This window comes from Pseudorasbora parva, chromosome 17, assembly GCF_024679245.1.
Source record: "Pseudorasbora parva isolate DD20220531a chromosome 17, ASM2467924v1, whole genome shotgun sequence".
Taxonomy (NCBI): Eukaryota; Metazoa; Chordata; class Actinopteri; order Cypriniformes; family Gobionidae; genus Pseudorasbora; species Pseudorasbora parva.
Window position 1 is genome coordinate 39,407,683 of NC_090188.1, and position 24,859 is coordinate 39,432,541.

Consider the following 24,859-nt stretch of genomic DNA (forward strand, 5'->3'; position numbering starts at 1 on the left):
TTAGACGCTGAGCGAATCCTGCTATATTACCCCAGGTTAGAACAACTCTCCGTGGTGAAATTGGCCAAGCAAACAAACAACTTTGAATTTAATCGTTGCAGTATTTGATTGTAAATAAACATCAACCATCACTGTTGACATTTTTTTATCTATGGGAAGGCTATGAAAAGTCCTCACGTCCCCTGCACACTGCACGATCATAACATTTATTTCTATGATCTGCCATTTTCGCTGTCCTCGCGTGATGCTTGTTTATCTGCTGAACTCCCTACAGCTGCGCACTGCACAGTTCCGCCTGACAATGAACATTGGCTGACATGCAAATGATAGGGCCGTACATATTAATGATCCCAGCGATTGCGTCACATGTGGCATTATGTTAAAAATAGCCAGTTTTTTTCCGTGGTGTTTTTCACAAACATGATTTACATATGAAGGAAGAGGCAATGGTGTTTGAGACTCACTGTATGTGCTGTCCATGTACTGAACTCTTTTTATTTAACTATGGCAAGGTTAATTCAATTTTTCATTGTAGGGCACCTTTAAAGATTAATTTTCACCCCACGTTGTATTGTTTCAATGTTGCCAGTTTATGTTAATGTACAATGTTTACTTATTTTCCGTGTTACTTGGGCCGAGAAATTCAGATTTATTTGCCAGCAAAAGTCACATGTTTTACATGTTTTTCATGTCATCCTTTTGACAGCTCCAGGGATTTGTGAAAATGGCAGTTTATTTGAGTTTTTCCCTTTCTTTGGGCCTAAAACACTATGTTTGTGGCTCTCTCTGTATTTACAACTGTTTGCAGCCTTTAGCCGCTGCCTACAAACACTCTGGATCTTTACTTAAACCGACAGTAACTCACTGCAGCTAAAAGTTTACTCGTTGAATTCTTGCACCAGGAACAATAAATGGACTGCATTTATATAGCACTTTTAATAGACCCTATGGCGATCCAAAGCGCTTTACATTTGTCAGTGATATCAGCCGTGTAAGGCACCATCCAGCTCGTCGAGAGCAGCTGGGGTTAGGTGTCTTGCTCATGGACACTTGGTCAGGTGGAACCGGGGATATTTTATGCTGTCTGCAATACAAGTCGACAGCATTAAAACTAAAAGTTTGCTAGGAAGTATTTCCTGCTAAAGCAAGGTGGTATTTCACACTGGTTAGTGTAACCATAGCAGACTGGTGGGAGTGGCCTTGTAATATGCCCAGTGCATTATGGGTGCTGAAGTTTTCCTACCCATTTGGCAAAAAGTTTTTTTTCTCTGTTTTCTCTGGTCAGGTAGCACAGATTTCAAATTTGTTAACACCTTTCTACTCTCTAAGCAGCATAGTTGTACTGAAAGTCCATTTTGTCACCATTGGGCCCATTTTGTCAGTATTTTTACTGAGTTTCAAAGATATTAGTAGCTTTTATTCTCTACTTGATTACATTTTTGAAAAATGTTACTCATTACACTTTGCATGGCACCTAACCTTTAATGCAGCCATTTGTTTCTGCTATAAAGAAGTGATATCGCCATCTACCGGGCATTAAAGGTACTCCATCTTGTGCGGTTTGTCTTTGTTCACCCAAACTTTTCAACAAGCTACTTGAACGTGAATGCATTATCAGGTAGTTGCTGAATCACAGTTGTTTCATATATGAGATGAGAACAGCCGGTGATGAGCAGCATGACAGTGCAAGTAGGGTTTGACTGTTTAATTTTACTTTAAGATTATTTTAATTATTAGTTATACTGAAGAGACCCTTTTGAAGGATATGTTTTTTTATCTGATCACAACTGGTAATTGAATGTAGACGTTAAAGGCTATTGTGTCAGCCTTGATTTTTTTTTTTTTTTTTTTTTTTTGCAGTTTTGAGGCGCTCTCACAAATTTCTTTTTTTCACTGTCATGTCTCTCAGATGTTGAGGACTAGCAAATCTTTGAGCCTACATTCAGGATGAGTAAAATACTTAAGTTCTGTTAAAATTAGATACTCTAAAACGTTTGCTCAAGTGGTAATGGAATTGGTGACTTGTAACTTATACTAGAGTCAATTTCGCTGCAAGGTCGCAATCTGTACTTTTACTTAAGTATGGTTTTCAGGTACTCTTTCCACCTCTGATTATTAGACATGAATTTGTGTGATTGAGTGGAAATGGCCAAGAGGAAGGAGCTGTTCTCTGGAACAAGAGGATTTTATCTAAATGTCTTAATCTGGTCAATTCACTTTGTATATTGCTCATTTGCTGGATTTGAATGGCCACAATGTCTCCAGAATCATAATCTTGTTCCGTTTAGGATCGTTTTTTTTTTATACAGGGTTAACCATTTGATGTTCAATGTAAAAATCTGGATCCTGAAGCAAATGCTGATAATGTCTCTCATCTTAGATGATCTATTTCAATGTATCGTGTGCATTTTAGTCTGTTTGCTGTTTGTCCCAAGATTGGCTCGATGGCTCTAGTTAGCAGAATTTCATTATACCCAATAGAGCCACAAAACCATGGCTCTTAGACCCATTTCCCTAAAGAAGAGCTCAGCTGCCAGCGCTAGTCTGCTGAACTGAATTGCTGAGTCACTCACAGTTATTTCTCAGGCTATATAGAAATCTTCTTCTGCCTAGTCCAGGTGCAAAGACTTAACCACCAATAAGACTTCAAATCATGTCAGTTCAGTCAGCCAAACTGGAAAATGTTATTAGATGTAGTACTTTTAAAATTGTGTACTTCTCATGAGTTTCTATGCTCAAATGCTGTCTGGTATTATTCAGCAGCTTGCACTTCAATGAGGTCCACCCACTTAAACACCTGGCAATGATCTAAGCTGGTTTAAGATATACTCACAGGATGTCCCTCTCTTCCATCCACTCCAGGAATTCCAGGTGGTCCTGGATCTCCCTGAAGATACAAAGATCACATAGTCAGAATAAAGTTAAATTCTTAATCTGAGTGGGGCTGTGGGTGGATAGGAGAGTTCGAAATGTATTGGAAAGTAGTCGTTATTTTTGTAGTTCAGTTCGGAGATGCACACACACACACACTGTATTTTAGTAAATAAAACTGAGCACATTTTTCATGCACACAATACTGAGAGCATTACATTTCACTTCAATGCAAGATCCAGAAAAAAAAAATGAAATGCCACTGAATCTGCTGGGAATAAAATCAAGATAGCAATAGTGTTTCGCAGATGACTCATGACTTTGAGAACACGAGGACTGCAAAACATCATTAATGCCTCTTAAAGCAAGTTGTATGATAGACAAAGAGAAGTGTAAGCAAGGGGTGTTTAATCATGGCAATTTTGTATACATAAATAATTCTAATTATGGAAAGTCATTGATAAGCTTTACAGGATGCCTATATTGCCTTTCTCTGGCTGAACATTAGTTCTGGCTGAACGGAGTAGTGCATGTTTAAAGAAGATCTGAAACTGAGCATATAATCCAGGATTTATCATATAGGCAACCACCGAGATGTTGACGAACAGCTTGGTTTAATAAAAGCCATCTGTAAGCCTGGAAAAAGACCATGTAGATCAACATGAAAGAGGAAACAACGGTGCAAACCTTTTTATGGCTTTCCATAAGGAGATTCTGTACTAGCATATTTTTTCATTCAATTCTGTAAAATAATATGGCATCTTGGGATCTTGCATAGCCTCCTGGAAGTGGGTTTGCCAAATATTCTCAATGGTCCATGTTCACAGTTCAAGGAAACCAATAAACATCTTCTTTTTTTTATGGTGAGAAGAACTAGATCAGTACAGACCTTTAGACCAATTCCTCCAGGGATTCCGTTTTTTCCATCCCTGCCAGGTGCCCCCTTTATAAACAAACACAAAAAAAAATTATTTAAAGCATAATTACTGAGCACTTACAAAAATGAAGTGGAGAAATTATTAAGTGATATACATACAGGCTCTCCTGGATATCCAGGCGGACCAGCCGGGCCTCTACTCCCAATTACTCCCTAGGATAGATAATATGTCAGTTACAGCAATTAAAGAGTATTGGAACACAACAAACAAATGAGGTTGCAATGCTGTTCAAGTCATAAACAGATTTGTTTTGTGAAAGATATTGTTATTTTTATCCATACCAGCATCTCTCTAAGCATGAAGTCCATCATGTTTTATTCCAGCATTATATCTTAGATCTAGTACTTTTCAGGACAGGGATTTATTTAATAACCAAGATCATGCAAGAAAAGCCCCAGCTGTTCACTAGCTAGTATCCCAGAAGGATTACAGATATGAGGGCTAAGAACATTTCCAATGAAGAGCTGAGGCATAGGACAAATCTGAAGTGAGTGTTTACACAAACAGCCTTAGAAAAATACCAAAAAACATTACTGGTCAGGCGGTGACAAACTGCAACAAATTCTCATGTCAACAGGCATAAAGAAAACTGGCTTTGATAGCTGGAAATAAAAAGGGAAAACTCTATGCTCTGTATGGAGTTAAGAAAATGAAGAGGAAAGTAACCATACCATTTGCCCATCTTTGCCTGGTGGTCCTTGTATGCCTTGATCACCAGCAGATCCCTAGAGAGAAAACATAACACAATGCAAAACATTTATTCTAATTCAACAGCCAGGATACAGAAAACATTGTGTCTTCATTTGAAACAGTATATCTACTGGATGTGGACCAGGATGTGGTGCCCCTTCAGGTTCGGCAGAAAACTGCCATCATTTGCGGGCGGTCATCACAGGCGGTTGATGTGCCAGGACAGCATAGCATCCGGCCCGACTAGGAGATAAATGCCAGCCTTCGGGCACACAGGGTGCCCCAACCAGAGTCGCAACTACATTTCTTCTGGAGACTCGCCCCAGACCCACTCCCAACTGGTACAGATGGGGCAATTTCTAAAGAGCAAGGACTTTAACTCAGCCGTGGGTTACCCTGAGGGTGTACTCACACTAGGCACAGTTGCATTGTGCCGTGCCCTGGCACAATTGTCCTAACCCTAACCCTGCCATAAGGCCCAGCATTTTCTGAAATGTCTTGAGGTGGAGAGAGACCCTGACCTTGAATGACACCACAAGCCACTGAATTTTCAGTGCTCTGACAAAACCCAGGCCGGCATTTGGGTAGTAAAAAACTGCCTCCAGGAGGGATAATCATTGGCTGGGAGACAACAACCTCTTGGCAAGGTTGATACTGAACCCCTGACATTCTGGATGGCTGAGGAGCAGGGACCGGTACACACACAGCATGCGCTTCGGCTGGGCCAAAATAAGCCAGTCATCAAGGTAATTTAGGATACGTACTCCTTCCGTCTTGTAAAAGTGCGCCAAGCCAGAGACAGTCCGAACTGAAGTGTTAAGAGTGAATGAATAATAAACAATAGCTGTGTCTCATTTTGGAAGGATGTGTCCTCCGGAGGTCACATTCTAAGGCTGCATGCGTCATAATGTGTCTCATTTCAAAAAAGTGAGTAGGACACTCCAAATGCAACTTTCGAATGCGCCCTTCTTTCACAGGAATTTGTAGTGTGCATGAGGTGTATACTTCGCTGTGGCAGATAACCCACAAATCTTTGCGTCACCATTAAAAACCCTTCTATACTTTTTTAAAATTATAATATGAAAAATTGGCACCACCGCCAGATATACATGCAAGTGTTGATGTGGTGTTTAAATTAGTTTCAAGCTTGTTTTTGTTATTAGGCTGTATTACCTCAAACAGATAGTTGTGGTAAGCAAGATTACAAGTGTTTAGTTCTTTTTAAACGTTTAGAACAGTACTTTGCTGTCAAGGCAAGAAACATTTTCAAGATAAAAATCATTTTCATTCATATAACTGGCGGGAGAGCGCAAGGAGGCTGAACGTGTTGGCATAGCAACGTGATACTTCCTGCCTGTGTGTCCTACAAAGGATGTCTCGTTTAATTCTGATTGAGGACACTCCATATACCGCATCCTTCACAGGATGTGTCCTCCAGAGGACACAACCTTCGAAATTGAAACAAATGAGACACAGCTAATGTCTTTGTCTTACAGGGGTTGTGAGAATCCTGGAGGAACTGGGAGACAGGATTTTGGAGAAATCTCAGAGGATAAATAACTCAGGTAAGTCCAAGTCGTAGACAAGAGAAATGACTGTGGCTGAGTTGTGGGCTTAAAAACGTTGGTGAGAAGCGTGCTGACCAGGTGCAGGTGATGGGCAGGAGGAATGCTGGGAATTGTAGTTTTGAGTGATATGGCTGTATTACGTGTGTGTGAGTATGGAGTGTTATGAGGGAACAGCAGACCGGGGAACAGTGAAAATATAAAGGATATCATTATTGTTTTGCATTATTATGATTAATGTATTTATGCCTATGATCAGTTGTGTAACTTGTGAAGTGGGCTAAACGAGTTTGGTAGCGACTGGACCAAAAGCTGTGCTAATTCAAAAGTTAATGGACTATTACTTAAAATGCAAAATGTGCACCTATGTCCTATGTTTTATTGTAATATTCTATGCCAAAAAGGCATGCAGTAGTAAACAACCATCTCTGAAGATAATGGCCTGGTCCACACGGAATCAGTACCCACAAATTGCCTCTCTGTGCATGTTGGATTATTACATGCCTTGTTTATTTTGATCCTTCTTGAGCTGGAATTAAAAGTTGAGTACTCTTAGCTTAATTTCGCATATGTTAAATCCATTCCGCAGAATTTCCCCAAAGTTTCCCCTCAGATTTCCCTCCAAAATCTGCAGAAAATATAAATAAAGCCAGATTCCATATGTGCATGATTATGGTCAATTTTAAGAATTACATAGGCATCTTGGAACATTGCTCTAGCCAAAATAGAAAGACATTCCTATGCAGTTGTACCTGTTATTTCACTGTCAGCGATGGCCAAATAAACTGCTTTATCTGCTTATTAAACATCTATTAAAACTTGTTTTTAAAACTCACCTTTTCACCTGGTTTGCCAGGTGGCCCGGGTAAACCTGGGATGCCGCTCTCACCCTAAAGACAAACACACACACATACACACACACTGAAAAAAAATATTTTCAGTAAATTCTACATAATGTTGCCAAAAGCATTGACAGTGACATAAATTTGGTGTTTCGCAAAGTCTTATCCTTGAGAACATTATATGGCCCACTGAAGTGCCTTGAAACGTGCAGCATTACTCCAAGTGTTGATGTCATTTCCCCCTTTCTTTAAACAGCCAGTAGCATTTAGTTTATATCAGTTTGACTAGAAAGTTTCTGTTTCGCAGTTCCCTCCTAATCTCTAACAGTTTAATCATAATCCCCTCCATATTTATTTGAAATACAGCATTCTGTGCAGAATTCAAATGGTCTGATATGTTTGGTCATCTGTGACGATTTGCGTATCTGGTAGTTTCACACGCACTGCGGCAGTGCACACACGATCTGATCCAGTCCAGAGACATGAGAGCTTGTGAAACTAACGTGAAACCAAACTTGATTTGCCTCAACTGAAAGCATATTTACACTGTCTGAATCGTTTCCTATCACATATAGAGTCAGGGGCGTCGCTAGGCCCTTTTTAGGGGGGCTCCCCCCTAAACAATATGTGATTAACCTTTAAAACATATGAAAATGGCGGCAGGCTTAGGCTTTGTCCCACCGGTGCTGAGCAGAGTGTACGTCAGAAGCAGAGGTGTGTGTGTGTGTGAGAGAGAATCTGAGCCTCATTGGTCTGTCACCGCTCGTCAATGTGGGGGTTGACGAGTGGTGTATGGGGATCAAATATGGGGATGCATGTTTGTAAGCTACTAAGTAATAGCACAATTTGGACCCTAAACTCAATTCTTACCGTTTTTCCATAGGTCTACGCTCACTAGAAACGCCGCTGTATATAGTGCACTTCATATATTGTGCCATTCACCATGCAGAAAATAGTAAATGTGTGAACAAGTGATGGCAGATGGCAGCCACAGTTTCAGCGTCTATTTAGGGGGTGGGGCTTCAGATTCTAGAGAGCATTTGATTGGACAGAAGATGTGATGAGAAGTTGAAGTCTGCGGTGATGTCATACAAATCTGTGATCCATTTTGTTCATGGCAATGTTTTTGGGCTGAATTGAGAGAGCTACACCCTTGGATGAAAAGCAAACCCACATGGATGGTCTCAGGATGCGACACTTTTGGCATGACATAGGAGTAGCAGTAGCATAGTAGCATTCACCTATTCTTGATGATCAATTTTCCAGATGTCCCAAACAGCCGGAAGGGAGCATCATCAGAAAGTCTGCACCAGTCCTCTGCTCTCCAATCCTTGTTTTTCCTGCATAATTTTAGTCTGTCTTTATGTTTTTCTTGGAGTGAAGTGGTTGCCCTTCTTGACTCCAGGCTGTTGTCCAAAAGTCTTGGCCTGACTGTGCAGAAGCATCGTACAACTGCTGACAATATTGATCAAGCTCTTCATTTGTGGTAACATGATTCTGTAGCCAACACCTTTGGAGATAGTCCTGGCATTTGCTGGACACTCTGGGACATCATGAAGCCTTCTGACTGCAGCTGAAATTCTCACCTTGAAGTTCTTTATGATCAGGTAAATGGTTCTTTGGTTTACAGTATTCTTTGCAGCAATTTTCTTGCATGTTAGGCCATTTTGATGCAAAGCGATGATGGCTGCTCATTTTTGGAGGTAACCATTGCTAACACAAGACTGCACTTATAATCCAATCAGAATGATAAAGTGATTTCTAGTACTTGTTCACATGATTAGCCAAATTACAGTGAAATTAGTGTTTTTGTGATAAAATAAAAAAAAGCTTTTTGCAATTATCTAAAATGCACCTGATCACTCTCTACAATAATCTAGAAACAATGTGAATCAACTCCACAACAATTAAAGTAATCAAACTTTGCGAAACCCAAAATCTATGATTCTGCCAATACTTTTGGCCACAGCTGTGCAGTAAATATCAGAATTGAGATTGAGATCTTTTGAGATTTTAGTTTTATATTAGCTAATTTTTCCGGTGCTGTCATAACTTACAACAATTTTGTTTTAATGGGGTCTTATAATGCCCCCTTTTACAAGATGTGAAATAAGTCTCTGATATCCCCAGAGTGAGAATGTGATTTTTTTAAATCTCAAAATACCCCACAGATTACCCCAATTACCTCACGCAGACATACACTGAAAATTTCAGAAACTGATTATGTCAGCCTTTTCATTGATTAGCATATTATGTTATGATAATCTATAAATTACTCATGTGGGAACTGTTGTAAGAAGCACAGATCCAGAGAATATCTGCTGCATGAAGATTGAATAGTTTAGTTTAATTACGGTTATAACTTAATTTATCATCTTGCTTTTATGACATGCTATTATGTGAAAAGACAGATACTGTACAACAGCTTGAGCGAGTCCCAAATGTGCTCGACTACAACAACTCTTCCTCTTCTCAACATGACCCTTGTTATGTGTCCCGAGGGACAGTGTTTATGTAAGTTTTAGGGTAAGGGATGTCACTAACCCCGAAGGAAGCTTGTGTAGTCCCTACCAGCCGTTTGTTGTAGTATTTAAAAAGTGATTTTCTTTAAAAGTAAACATCTCCATTTGCTTCGAACTTTAAGTGTCGTAACTACAGTTTAAAAAAGTTAAATCATAATCAACCACCCCTTTAAATAACACTTGCTTATGCTAGTAGGTAAAAAAATATACTGAAATGAGATAGATTAATTTGATATACTTCTTATTAATCTTGAAGTAGATTTTATTTAATTTTATAGTTGAGGTTTTGTCAAGTAATCTGCATGCAAAAGTTGGCAAAATAACTCAAGTAAATGTAAATATGTGATGACTCAATATGTTGCCATAATGAAAATGCCAAAAAATTGCATAGCTCCTTACTGCTTCCCCAGGACGTCCCTTTTCCCCCTTATGTCCATCAGCTCCATGTGGGCCCTGCTCAGTCAGAGATAGAAAAGTAGCATCATCAAGTGTAGTGTGAGGTGTTTCGGACATGTCCATTACTGACACGTGCACTCATACCTCCGTGCCGGGAGAGCCTTGAATGCCAGGACTTCCTCTAGAACCTGGGACACCCTGTAATAAAGAAAGAGTCTTATATTAGTGAATATGCAAATTAATATCAAGGTCAAATTGGAAGAATTATAACAGCTTATGATCTGTTCCCACATATTTATAACTCAGTCCTTCTAAGTCCAAAATGTGTATTTATTGAAAGTAAACTGCTGATGACTTAACTGAATAAGTGAATAACGACAAAGTTCTAGTGAGTCAAATGGTCTGAGTAGTGTTTCCAGAACAACAATCTAGGTCACTTCTTAAAGGGTGGGGCAATCAATAACATGTTCCTACTCTAAATAAAGAATTACTAATAAACTTTATAAACACTTTGCTTTTAATGAGAGAATATATATAACTTGTACGCTAGCTGGACAAAAGATCTACCACTGGACTAATAACCTATGTGAAGAAATTTGGGACTGACAATATTGCATTATGCCATAGTTAGAAGATGTAACATTAAGGATGAAACTATCATGTTAAACATCCCATGTCAAACAGACTTCTCATGACTTCCCCCACTCACCCAATGTTTCGCTTTATGGATAACTTTTGATTCACTTGTGCTTCTCCATAGGGAGAAGTGTCCATATGGATTTTCCGCCCTATATGGAAACTTGTGAGAAACCGGAAGTATGGAGTATATTTGACATACACAGAAATACTCCATTATACGTCCAACTAATTTTTTGAAACTCAGACCTTGTTTAGCATTTTATTTTATTTATGGTGCCGGTTGATGTATGGATTGTGTCAAAATATGTCACTGAAATGAATAAAAATGCTCACAAAATTCTAGATACTGTTGAAAAAAGTTATTGTAGATCTGGATTTATAACATGGGATATAATTAATCAATATCACAAGGGCAAGATGCTTTCACAAATTTGAGCATGACTCCAAACATGATATTGCTTTTACAAACATTCAATCAATTTCAACATTATTTATGAATTTCTAATTTACCAATTTAAATGCATCTTCTGTACGTCCTCTGCAGTGCAAAGATTAATTGTTTAGTAAGTAGTAAATAAGTAAAATGAATTTGTATAGCACTTTTCACAGATAAAAATCATAAAGTGCTTCACAACAAAAAGGAGGAATACACAACATTTATGAAAACATAATCAGAACGATTAACAAAAACAATAAATAGAAATGGAAATGAACAGAAATGCACAAAAGACCAGACTATCCACCCTACAGTCTTGATAAAAGCCTCTTTAAATAGAAGAGTTTTCAACGGTGTTTTAAAAATTTCCACTGAGTCCAGGCAGCTTAAGGAAGGAGGCAATGCATTCCACAGCCTAGGTGCCATCGCTTGAAATGAGTTTTAAGATGTGTGTGGGGGGTAACTAAAAATCTTTGAACTGTTGATCTTAGACTACGTGAAGTCGTACGCAGCTGTATCAGGTTAGAGATGTAACAAGCACCTGTCCTTGTAGGGCTCTAAAAGGAAGAACCAAAATTTTAAAGTGCATTCTAAATTTCACTGGTAACCAATGAAGTGAAGCTAAGATCGGTGTGATGTGTGCTCTTTTACTAGTGTGGGTTAAAAGCCTTTCACCAGAATTCTGGACAGTCTGGAGGTGACGAAAATCTTTCTTATTTAAACAAATAAAAAGACTGTTACAATAGCGGGATCATCTTAACGGGATGAAATAAAAGCATGAATGATCATCTCCAATTCAGCCTTGACACTAAGGCTCTTATTTTCGAAATGTTCCTTAATTAAAAGAAACCGTTCTTAGTAAGTTGATTTGAGTGTTTCTCCAAGCACATAGCCAAATCAAAAACAACACCTAGAACCTGAATCTCCTCAGAGAACGGTTCAAATACCTCAGATCTAATATAGGACGCACCCACCCCCTACTTTTTTTAAGTAGCGGCTATATAGCCGGACTCCCTGTCTGGCGGAAGGAACACTTTATGGCCTCCTTTACCAGCAGGGAGCACATTTCCTGTTCTAACCTGCCACTTGGCTAGGCACATCACCGTCCAGACCACACCGATGACCTCGGTGGTGGAACACTGAACTGCAGTCTGTAACCTTTGCCCATGGTACACAGGGCCCCAGCAGATATATTCAGGAGGTATAACCATGCACCAAAATATTCTGCTAGGGGAAAGAGGTCTCTGGTACCCACCGATCCTCCTGCCCGACCCCCTGAAGCGGCCACCCGGCAGAGCTTAGTCGAGGAGGATATTCGGTGTGTGAACACATTCACTGCCCAGCTGCAGGTCTTACTAGGCGGAGGTTCCCTAATCTTCTCAACAAAGAAGTTAAGGAAAACATTTGATGGAGAGAGAACTGCAATTATTTTATGATTAGTTTACCTGCTGGTGTCACTACTGGACAGTGTTACATTAAAAAAAGAAAGAACAAAAAAGTGATTTATACAATTTATGCAATTAGTTTATGATTTCATTTGATTGATAACAGCTCTATATAGTGTCTTATTATAAGTTATAAGTAATTTCTCAGGTGGTAATGTGGATCTTTTTAAATTTAGGGAATGCTGGTCTGGTCTTGGTCTTGTCATTATTTTGATGCTCCCCCATCTCCCAAAGTGTAAGTTACTTTAACGTACATATCAACTTATTCTACTAACCCATACCTAACAGTCTACAAATACTCTAATGAGAGTTAGTTGACATGTAGTTGAAAAATTACTTACAGTTAGTAGAATGTTTAAAGTGGACTATCAAAATGTAATCTTTGAAAAGGACATTGCTTTTACACAACAAAGACATGAACTAAAACTGAGTTCATGTGAAGATTTCAGTGGTCTGGAAGATATGTGTCATGCGTATTATTTATTATTAGTGCGTGTAGTCCGTACGCGCCTACGTGAAACATTTCTGCAGACTCCAGCTGGACGATGACACTCATGTCTTTGTTTTTGAGACATAAAATAAACCCCACTGGTTTTTTTACAAATCAGATCTTTTTGAATCAAAAATATTGTTGACATGTGAGAATGTTGCACGGTTTTCTGAGAAGACTCTATGCAATTGCCAAAACTTAAAGGGCACTATATTCATAAGATTCTTCTCAATATAATTGACTTATTTATTTAAAGTTTTACAGCTTTACAGTGACTTGATCATAGACATTTACACAAAAAAGGGTGGGAAAGGTTTTTCCACAAACATGTACTGCCTCTTGAGATATTTTTAGAAGTATTAGAGGCAGAAAAGCAATGTTTGATTTCTCATTATTTATAAATATTTTTCTGTTGACTGAGTCATGTTAAGTGGACACATTCTTCCCTGACCATTTGCTCAAAAAAAAAAAAACTTAAAAAGAAAAAAATCTTCATAGACATTTTTGGACAGTTTGCACATACATGTTTACTTTAACATTGTGTTAGGAACATTAACTCTTGGTTATCGGCAAATACTATAAGTATAATGAAAATACATGAGGTGAAATATGCTTTGCATCACTAAAACCTGCTGTTTATTGATTAAACAAGTAAGCATGAGTGCATAATGTAGACACGTATTCATAAAGACATGAAGACGTGCAAGTATGGCACCCAGGTGTTGTGCTATTGCACATACACCTAACTTTCAGAGCTCTTTTGAGGGTCATTCATCACTCAACTTTTTTTTGTAGTCAAACTAACTCATGCTGAGAAAAACTGCAGCTGAAGACAAAATTGCAAACCTACAAACGCCCACAAAACAGAAGCGTTTTCTCCGAGGAGGTCATCCATATTACGAAAATACAACAAAAAAGTGTACATTCAGAATTGTATAAATCACTTTTTTTTCTTTTCTTTTTTTATGTAACAGTGTCCAGCAGTGACACCAGCAGGTAAAGTTACAGCCGGGGTCTTGCCTCCCCTGAGCCCATTGACTTTTAACAAACCCCCTAAAGCATACACTGGGTTTGGTGGGAGTAACTGAGAATGAGTGAAAGAAGAAGAAAAAATTAAACAACTCAGCTTTCACTTATATATCACCGCTTTATGTCAATTTGGGTTTTAGTGAGCAATCAGCGCAAGATATGTTTCTGTGTCAGTGTTTACCGAGATTGATGACTGATCCGAAAACTACTTTTTAAAAGCGTTCACTGTTCAAACTCACCAAATTGAGCCTGTACTAGAAATGAATACTTAAATGAATATCATGTTTAATTTTAATACAAATATATTTAATTGTATGTAGTTGTGAACAATAGGACCAAATGAGTCTATTTAATGGTCATTTGTTTGATGGAAAAAACAATAAAATAACACATAAATAATACATTTTATAAAATGGTACAGTATATTGAATAACACACATGTTAATGCCTATAGGATTCCATTGAATGAAATACTAATATAAATGACTGATGGAATGGTTAGATTATAAAATTTTCTGGCATCAGTGCAAAAACGGCTTTACGTCACATAACAAATGAGTTTAATATAGAAGACTCACAACAGTACAACTACAATTTTTTAAAACAGGTGAACGAACATGGCCATCCACCCTACCCATGTAAACGAATAAATCCAAAATAAATGCAAAGAACCAGTTTGTAATATTAACTTACCATATTTATTTTAAAAAAAAATAATTAAAAAAAAATAAAAAAAAAATCACTCTCAGGACAAATCGTATAACAAAGTGCTTAGAACTATTTTATATATATATATAAAAACATTTAATGTAAAATGATGAAATGATTTGAAACGTTAGTAATAAACTAACAAATTAGAATTCTTCGCAAATGAATTATATAGCAGTGCTACTACGTAGTTGCCAGGGCTGGACTGGTAATCAGGCATACCGGGCATTTTCCCGGTGGGCCGACGCACACCGACGCACTTTGGGGCCGATAGATACAGCTCTTACAGCTCTTACAGGTTGTTGGCCTTGTCTGTTTCGTTGCTTCTATTACTCTCCCCTTTTTTGTAAGTCGCTTTGGATAAAAGCGTATGCTAAATGATTAAATGTAAATGTAAAATGTAGATTATTTCTTTAAAAAAAAAATTTGCCACTCACTGGTCCATCATGCAGCGACCATGGGCCATTGGTTTGTCTTCTTAATCGATAGGCCAAAGCGAGAGAGACCTCCCCTCCATATTAGGCGTTTTTTGTCTATTTTTTTTATTTAAAAAAAATTATTTGAGTGCATGGAACTGCAAAAGGCTCCATCTGCTGACGAATGTACACACGCTGCGTTTATGCTGCTCTATGAAAGGCCCTTTTACTTCGAATTTAGTTTTATACAATCGTGTGATATGGGAGCATTACGGGTTCTGTGGTGACTCAGCTGAAAACAGCCGCGAGCATCCATACATGTAGCCATACATGAAGAGGTGAAGTGGAAAATGGCAACACACACAACTACAAACGTTTCACTTTAGCACAACCACAATTTACCTTGCAGCAACAAACGACAAATAAATATGTTGTTTTGGAAGAAATTTATTTATTAAAAATGTTGCTATTATTACTTAAATTAACATTGCAGAATATAAATCACTTTTATTGAGGCTGTTGTCGTATTTTCTACAGGTGTTTACACTTTTCTTTTAATTACAAATATAATAGTTTATTATAGGCCTATATGTTTTATATATTTTAGAAACCATGTAGCCATGGTAATAAGGGACATGGTTTTACCTGACTACAGTTAAATGAAACTAGCCTACAGTTAAACTACAGTCAATAAAACAGCTTTAAAGCCTGGATCCCATTAATTAAGGACAAAGCTTTTTTCTCTTTACATTTTTTATGAACTTTTTTTAATAGATCAACCTCATGAAAGATAGATATCAGCATCTTACATAAATGAGGTGTTAACTCTTGAAAAAAATGATTGTTTTTAAAGGGGTAGTTCAAACCAAAAATGTTATCGTTCTTCACCCTGATCTAATTCCAAACCTTTACGAATTGATTTCCCTGTAACATGAAATAAAATAATTGAGTATTTTTTTTTTGTTTGTTTGTTTGGGTTTTTTTTTTGTTCATACAATATTCAATGGTATTATTTGTCCCTGTCCTAGTTTTATTTATTTACTCAAATTTAAGGCCCTAACCCCAGAAAAAACATTTATGGGGAACTCATGTGCAGGATGGGCTGGGTTTGCCAGGGCTGAATTTTAGCCCCCGTCCAGCCCTGCTAGCTGCAATGCTGTTTAATAAACATAAATTACTATTCTCTGCTTTGTGCCTAAGGCTAAATTCACACAGTCAGTCCAAATCCGATTATTTGTGTATCCGATTAGTCTGATAGGTGTATTCACAACTGTTCAGATCTGATTTCTGTGTATTGCGGTGCTCTTTTGTTTTCCGGAATAGCTTTAATGGTTTCTAAGGTTGGTACATAAAGCCAAAACCAACAACAACCTCAACATGGAGGGGTTTGCAATATGGGTGTCTTATTTGCAACATGACATTGTGTAGCTGCCACGCACGGCTACTGTGGCAGAAACAGACAAGGCTGGTGTGAGCTGCTTTATTCTGTGCTGTCGTCTCCGCTGCTCTCACATTCAATGCGTCTCGATTAAATTGCACTTTGCAACAACAAAACCTTGTTATTGTAGCTACTTTCAACATCCATTATATATTCAGCATTTAATATAACAACATCTATGTTTATGTTTTACGTGGTGTGAGAAAGTCACATAAGCCACACAAGATGTAATCAGAACATTCACATATGAATGTAGCAAAATGTCATTTTTTTCCATTCACACTTGCTAAATATGATCGGATGCTCAAAAATCAGATTTGGACTGACATTCTGAAAGTAGCGAGGCTAAATGTGACTCAACACACTCTCTAGAACAACTTTTTTTCTCATCTTGACTTGTTTTTGGATGTATTCTGCTCTGTATTTGTACAGTGCATTGTGTTTCTTAATCTCAATAACATGAAACAGTCTGTCCGTCCATACTTCAATGTTTAGTTTTAGTTTAGGCTCCAAAATTACATCAATAAACTTGCTTAGTGTACAATACAGTGGACAGATGATATCTGTATTCCAATTACTGGCAAATTCCAATGTGTTCTTCCTAAAAGGCATTGCATGATTCATGTTGACAGCTGAATTATTGCCTTGCGTTGTCCTTCATTTATGGAGTCTTCTGACATCTTGTGTGAAACACATGTATTTTTCAAACTCTGTAACCTTTTAACTTGATGTTGAGGACGTTCGCACAGAGTTCGTTTTTATTATTTTGTTTATACATACAATGCAGGTGGCTTTAGATATTCTGGTGATTATAAGTAACTTTATTTCGATAGTCCACTTTAGACATTCTGGTGACCAAGTAACTACACGTCAACTAGCAGTCTTTAGACTTTGATAGTTTTGATTTATATGCTGTTTAATGTTGATGATCATGTTATTTTACAGCATCTGCTTACATACAATCCTTGTATTACTTCGTCTTCCTCAAAGAAGCTGGCAAACTGCAGTCTTTCAAATTGGCTTGTACCGCGACTCTGGAAGACTTGGAGTTAAGCTTTTCTCTGAGAAAAGAACAAAGAACGGCACTGAAGTCATTCTTAAGAAGGGAAGATGTGTTCAGAGTTTTGCCGACAGGATGCAGCGAAAGTTTAATCTATCAGCGAGCTCTGCTTCACCTTCGTTGCTCTGGTTGGTGTAGCGCTATCCTATCACGTGCAGAGGGAGTTTGAAAGACAACCGTTTATCCGCCCCTCGGATTGAGCTGTAAATGATGAGTTCCCAGACCAAACATTCTGATGTAACATATAAACTCAAATTACCAGAACTTCTTTCTTATCCTCTTACATCCTGAATGAATGAGAATACCAGAAATGTGAATGCTTCTATCCAATTACACTTGTGGGGATGTTAATGCATGTTGCAGTTCTGGATACTGCATTGAACACGACACGTGCTCAAGTTAATTTGAGGTTGTATTAAACTGTGTAGTACTCACAGGCTTACCATCAGCACCAGCTGGACCAGGTTGCCCCGGATCTCCTGTTCTGCCCTGATCGCCCTAGAGAATATACAAGTGATACATTGTAAATAGCATTTTTAACTTTTTTTTAATTGTATTAGATGTCTGTTTTAGAAAATGTATATATGTATATATTTTGCTACTGCTGAAATCCACCTGCAGGTTGGCGGAGGTTAATGTCAAGCCCTGCATATATTTATTCATAAATGTTTTGCTTTATATAAAATTAAGTTTTGGTCTTTTGAATGAGAAAATGATAAACAGCATAATTATAACGCTGAATAAATTAATCTGTATAAATTATAGTACAGGTATGTACTAAATCTCTCTGTAACTCGGAGACTTTGGGTGCTTTCACATCTCTAGTTCGGTTCATTTGGTCCTAACCAAGGGCAAACAATTATACATTGTTGCATTTTTCAGATTTTTTGGTTCCTTTTCACACCACACTGATTGCTTTGGTCTGAACCAGTTGAAACGAACCAAAACGCAGGCACGTGACAACATCCACATCACTCATTGGCTATGGCGTATTTCCTAAACTGCTTTTCGATTGGTCAGAATTTACGTGTGGGAAAATTCCAACAGAAGAGGCAAAGCCAGCAAACTATAATAACACTATGGAGAGACGACTGCGCGGGCCAGTTTTGTCCCTGGCCATAATCTAATACACTGTGTGTATTTACCACAGTATGCAAACAAAACATTTCTATAATGAAGCGCGGATGCGACATGAAAACAATGCTCTAATGCACTGCAGACACTGCGCGCATCGCTCGTCACTTCAAGAGGAGCCGTGCATTAATTATTAACTCTTGACATGCTTCCATCTTCCGAAAATATTGCCAACGATCTATCAGCTAATAATATCATTTACACAATGTCAGTGCAGCTAACCACGGCAGCTGGTTCAGTCTAAAAATGATCAGTACTTTTGCAGTTGGTTCTGTTCGAGGTCGGATCACGTTCTCACCACAAACGAACCGCTCCAGAGTTCGTTTGAAATCGTACCGAGACCACCTCTTCAAGGAGGTCTCGGTACGCTTGTTTGGTCCGCTTTTGGTGCGCACCCGAGTGCGATTGCTGCTTTCAGACCTGACCAAACGATCCGCGCCAAAGAGGGAAACGAACTCTAGTACGATTCAACCGAACTAAATGAGGCAGGTGTGAAAGCACCCTTTGATTCTGTTTAGGGTTACCATTTTACGGTGATCACCTGCAGAAAAGCTGCATGTGTTTTCAAGCATTGGCTTGACCTTATAAACTTCCGACTTGCCTTTTGGAGATTTTAATGTGCAATGCAATGACTGTTGATGCAATGAAGAGATGATATATGTTGTTCTGTAGAATAAAGCCACCAGAGGGGTTGAGGGATAGGCTATCGTACCTTCATTCCTGGGGTACCAGGTGGCCCAGGTGGACAGACGCAGGGCTCTGGAGTTGGATCAATGTCACCTGGTCCATCAGGACACTAAAAAAATAGCAAAACATTATTTACTGTGCTGCATTTTATAAAACATAAAGCGTCAGACATCATTTCCTTTTTGTGGCATGAGCTAAACTTTGTGGCAAAAGCCAAAACAGCATACAACTTCTCATTCAGCAGTACGGCCCAGCAGTTTGGAAACAGCAAAATGACAAAAATAGAGCTACAGCACATAACAATTTTTGAACCTGTTTCATCAATGGCCAGTTTAAAGTCATCATGAAATCAGAATTTACAATTCTTATTTTTATGGAATATTGACATGTTTACTTAATTATTTTCTGTGCATATCATTCATGTGTCCTCGTACTCTTAAAGGAAAATGGCTTCCTCTCGCAACTACATCTCTTCTGTGGTGTATGGGTTAGGGGTGTGCACAAATAGTCGAATATTTGATCTGTAATTAATATTTGAAAAATACATATACTGTTAAAATTGTAGCTTTGCTGGCCATAAATACAGTGAATCCATGATAAATCCCACTAAATCTCGTAGTTTTAACTAAATCTACTGGGTGCTGCTGTGGAACGTGTTATTAATTTGATTGTATTTGATCACATAATGACGCTGTCTGCCCCGCAATGTTTGCATTAATGAAACTGAGCTATCGTAATATCGTGACCACAAAGAGAAATCTCATGACATCCAAACACCAGTGAAATGAGGAAAGACAGCTGTCCCATCACTGCATTCACGAGTGCCAGTAAGCACAGATGTACCCGGAGTGAGAGCGAGATCTTGAGACATATGCTTCCTTTAAGTTCTGTTGAGGTGCTCGTGCACGCGAGTGACAATCATCCAGTATGAATGATCAAAGACGCGATCAGAGAGAATCGCAGACAAGTTGCCGATGCCCGCAAGATATTTGGCATGCTAAATATCTGGAAATGTCGGCGATTCAAAATCCTACTGTGTGAAATGATTTCTGACTGAAAATTACATCGGCGGTGGCAGACAGCCAATGAAAGCGTGAGATACAGGGCAGCGGGAGGTTCAGGAAGGAGTTATAGACAGATTATCAGTATTGTAATAGATATATTTACAATTCTATTAAACAGAAACAAAGCCCGAACATTTGCACATCCAGCCACAGTAGCAGCACATTACAAAATTATTTATATACCTCAAACTCCTTGCTCCCCCTGTCTCTCAAACAATTTCCTCCACCTTAATCTTTTTTTCTTTTTCTCCACAAATCAGCACACAGACAATTTAGAGCAAACTTTGTGCAGTTTATTATGTTTAATAACAATTCCAAATCTCGCTCGAAAACTCCGATCTGACGTATGTGTGATCTTGAGTAGTTTACTTGTCACATGGCACGTGTTTAGTTGTACGTAGTTTGCACACCTGTGAGAGAGAGTTGTCGCGATTGTTCCTCCTGTATAGTCATGCAGTGTGAACCCATCTGTCGCCGATCCATCGGGCAGTGAGAACACAGCAGTGACTGAATAATACCCCAGATAGTCATGCAGTGTGAAAGAGCAGTGACCCGACGAGTTTGAAAATCGTGCAGTCTGAACTAGGCTTAACAAAAATGCTAAAGACCGTAGCCACTATTGTAAGTCATTGGCAGTCCTCTTGAGGTTAGGGGAGTGAGGTTTACATGTACAGCTCTTACTGGCCTACGTCCGTGTGGCGTGAGGACGGGACAATAATCCCTCCCCTCTAGCAACCTGTCATTCACTTGAATCGTATCAGTTATCTGATGAAAACCATCCAGTCAATCCTATATGGACTCACCCTACATTTATGCTTGTTGGAGAAGCAGTTTCACGCAGATATACATTACAAATACACTTGCAACTTTCATGCTGACTTTAAGCGACCATGTGATGCACCAAAAAGTACCGGTAACGCTTTAGATTATGGCCCGGAAAGTACTGTGTAATTAAAACAAATTTACAGTGCAACTTTCCGTAATTATAGTGTAACTATAAAATAAGTATGTGTAAGTATAAGCGAACAATATGCAGTTTTTTTTTTTTTTTTGGGGGGGGGGGGTAACAATCAGGAAAATTAACAAATTATTTATACTGTAAGTTTTTTATTATTATTAAGCGCTACCTATCCATGTATTTACAGAATAAGTATGAATCTACAGGTTGTAAATTAAAGTGGTGTTTGTTCCCCTCTTGTTTCATGTAGTTACAGGCTAAGTACAATAAAAACACATACACAATCTGATATCACTCTGAAATATTTATTTTAAAAAAAACTTAATTCAAAAAAGATTTATGACTCTTCTTATTCATTTTTTTAAATAACCTTTTAATTTAAATTAATAACATCCTGAAAAAAGAGGCTTGTTTTGTCCCTTTTTTGTTTCTCTTGCTTGTCTTCCTCTTCTTGTTCCTCTTCTTTTTTTATTATTTACACTGATGGATCTTAAGAGGAATCCCATGTCTTTTGATATTTTGTATTATTATTTATTAAAAGAAAAATTACACCAAGAAATGCTCTCCTAATTTACTAATCGTTTCGCATCCGACCAACTGTTACCATTGTGCGAATGAGTAAAGAAGCTTCAAGTTTTCATGACGTCCTCGCACAAATTTAATCTGAAACACGAGAACTGGCATCCCTGTCTTCTAGTCTTATTTTTCTCTCATTGCTATTATCATAAATTATGTTATTGTTACATGTTATGTGTTATTATGTTGTATGTGCTGCTTGATGCTTCAAATTTTAGGAACCCAAATGAGTTTTCACTGGCAGAATTTTTTTTTCTTTTTCTGTGTTCATATGAAGAAATTAAGTCCTATACATCTTGTATGACATGAGGGTAAAATACGTGTAAACGTGAGGATATTTCTGTGTACACTGTATTTACAGTGTAACAGTTACGTAATACAGAATACTAGGTAGACATGGGATTTCTTAAAGGGATACTTCACCATATTAAACTGTGTTATTCCCTTAACTAAGACGAGTTGATGCATACCTCTCTCGTCTGAGTGTGTGCACTTAATCGCTCTGATGCGCGGTGACTATCTGATAGCATTTAGCTTAGCCCACTAAGCCCAGTTCATTCACTACCCAGTTCATTCAAAATCCTCCCTCACATCTCCCCCTCCCCCCTATTGACAGAAAGGAGAGAGGGAGGGGGAGATGTAAGGGAGGATATTTCAGCCGGGACTTTTTGTGCGCCGAGTCAAAGTACTTTGAGAAGTGCTATTCCACCACATTATAGTTCTCCTTTTTAATCAGCTTAAAATAACGGCACGTTTTGTTTTGTGTCACCATACTTGATCGTTCAACTATTTGTGTAACTGTATTTAAATAGGGAAAACATAGAGGTGTTTGGTCCCTTCTAACTTGATCTCTGTTTGGTACCATAGTGAATGAACTGGGTTTAGTGGGCTAAGATAAATGCTATCAGATCGTCACCGCGCATTAGAGTGATTAATTGCATGCACTGAGACGAGAGAGGAATGTATAAACTCGTCTTAGGTAAGGGAATAACATAGTTTAATATGAAAAAGCGGTGAAGTAACCCTTTAAGATTAATCTGCAGCAAGGACGAAAAAGAAGATGAAGTGGAGGATGAAGCCAAGCAAGAAAAACAAATAAGTGTTGTAAATCTGTTTCAAAAAACGTGTTTTTTAAATAAAGGTTTCCGAGTGGTATTAGGCTGTACTTAGCCTATAACTACATGAACAAGAGGGGAACAAGCACCACTTTAATTTACAACCTGTAGATTCACGCTTACCCTGTAACTACACGGATAATTACCCATTCATTAGAAAAATACCTACAGTATAAATCATTTGTAAATTTTCCTGATAGTTACCGCTTTATTCCAACAATATTTCATATAATTACAGAAAGTTACGCTATAAATTTGCTTTAATTACTTACTTTCCAGGCCGTAATATAAAGCGTTACCAAAGTACCAATATTTAGACATGCATGAAGTAACATGAAGTACCATGGTACTGCCACAGTACTTAATGCAAGCAGTCTAACATTTGTCATCTTTTGTGAGTGTAAAGATTCACACCAGCGTAATTCCGCCATACATTCTCAAAGCTGCTGACAGTCTCTTGAAAGATTTTTCCAGCTATGACAATACTTAGACACTCCAAAAGAACATGAGGCAAATCTTACCTCTGCAATTCAAAATGAGATAAGCAGTTACTTTTGAAAGCGAGCAAAGCCATCTTCAAAAGTACATACCTCTCCATCCTAAAAATGAAAGGAGTGAAAATACATGAAGGGGCCAGGGCAAAAACCATAACTTTGCTTTAGAGGTGCAAGGCAATGCATGCGCAAGCAGTAAACGGAAAATGATGATGAAATGCCACAGTGTTTACAAATGCCCTACATCTCTAAACAGTGAGTCTGAAAGAAACAGGCAAGTTGAGTTAGTGAACTGAGAACAATGACAAAACCAGTGATTGACTTTCTAATAAACGGTTCTGAGCAAATATCATGCTCCATTTGAAACTGAGAGGACACTTTTATTTGGTAAGTGAAATTGAACAGATTAGATCAGATTAGTACATTAAACACATTCCAAAACACACTGGGCTGGAATTACTGGAATTACAAAAATAAATACAAAATGAACAAAGACCTTTGTGTTTTACCTCTCAGGTTTTTAAAGAATTGTCTGGTAATAGGATAAAATATTTCAAATATCAAGTCACTCCTAATCTGATGTGACATTAATAGGTGGAATTTATGTGAATGGGCCAAAACAGAAACATCCAAGATTCTGGTACTCACAACTCCAGGTATTTCACAGGCCGTTTCTCTGTTATTCTGCTCAGGGTCGCAGTAGATTCTGAGTTTTTGAATTTCAAACTGTTCAGAAAGAGAAAGAGAGAGTACAAAATCAGGTTGTTTTTAAAAAGGTCAAGGCCTGGGGCAGTAGGAGAGGGGAAAGGTGCTCCAAGTTGCATATAAAACACATTTGGTGTCAACATGACATGGTGTCTGCTTTTCCACAGGAACACTGCTGTGTTGCACATGTTGAAAATCTTCCATGTTCTGTTTATTCTTTGGCAAAAGATCACAAACACACACACACACATATTCCAATAACTTCCAATATTCCTTTAAAATTATATAATATGCTCCATCATTATTTTATTAACTTCATACATCTTAAGCATTAAAAACAATATCATGTGTTTTTATTTGTCCCTTTTTTATTTGCTATTTATCTGTATGAGGGACAGGCATTTTGAGTGATGTTTTTAGTCCAAAATAAAAGTGTCAAATGAACAAAGTAAAATTTAAGTTGAGACATATCTCACACACAAATCATATTCAAGAGGCTATATGTAGAACACATACACCCTTGTTATTAGCGGCATCGGTGGCCGTTAAAAGTGATCTGCAGCCAGAAACGTATTGCAAGCATGATGTACAAGCGACTGAACGTGATTCACGGTCCAATATACTCATGGTGAGGTTCGTTT

At 38.1% G+C, this 24,859-nt stretch overlaps 1 protein-coding gene across 4 annotated transcripts in view; it reads right to left on the minus strand.

Annotated features, from left to right (window-relative positions):
- The window catches only part of col21a1 (collagen, type XXI, alpha 1), a 74,845-nt gene that overhangs the window by 40,767 nt on the left and 9,219 nt on the right, over positions 1-24,859 (minus strand). For all 4 annotated transcript variants that reach the window (XR_010898622.1, XM_067420808.1, XM_067420807.1 and 1 more), the window contains 10 exons: positions 24,162-24,239; positions 19,332-19,415; positions 17,921-17,983; positions 9,969-10,022; positions 9,828-9,881; positions 6,901-6,954; positions 4,481-4,534; positions 3,908-3,961; positions 3,761-3,814; positions 2,834-2,887 (listed from right to left, as the gene is read on the minus strand). Coding sequence is in view for 3 of the 4 variants with exons in the window: in XM_067420808.1 (XP_067276909.1) it covers positions 2,834-2,887; positions 3,761-3,814; positions 3,908-3,961; positions 4,481-4,534; positions 6,901-6,954; positions 9,828-9,881; positions 9,969-10,022; positions 17,921-17,983; positions 19,332-19,415; positions 24,162-24,239 (603 nt within the window). In the remaining variant the exon portion in view is untranslated. The remainder of the gene's footprint in view (positions 1-2,833; positions 2,888-3,760; positions 3,815-3,907; positions 3,962-4,480; positions 4,535-6,900; positions 6,955-9,827; positions 9,882-9,968; positions 10,023-17,920; positions 17,984-19,331; positions 19,416-24,161; positions 24,240-24,859) is intronic.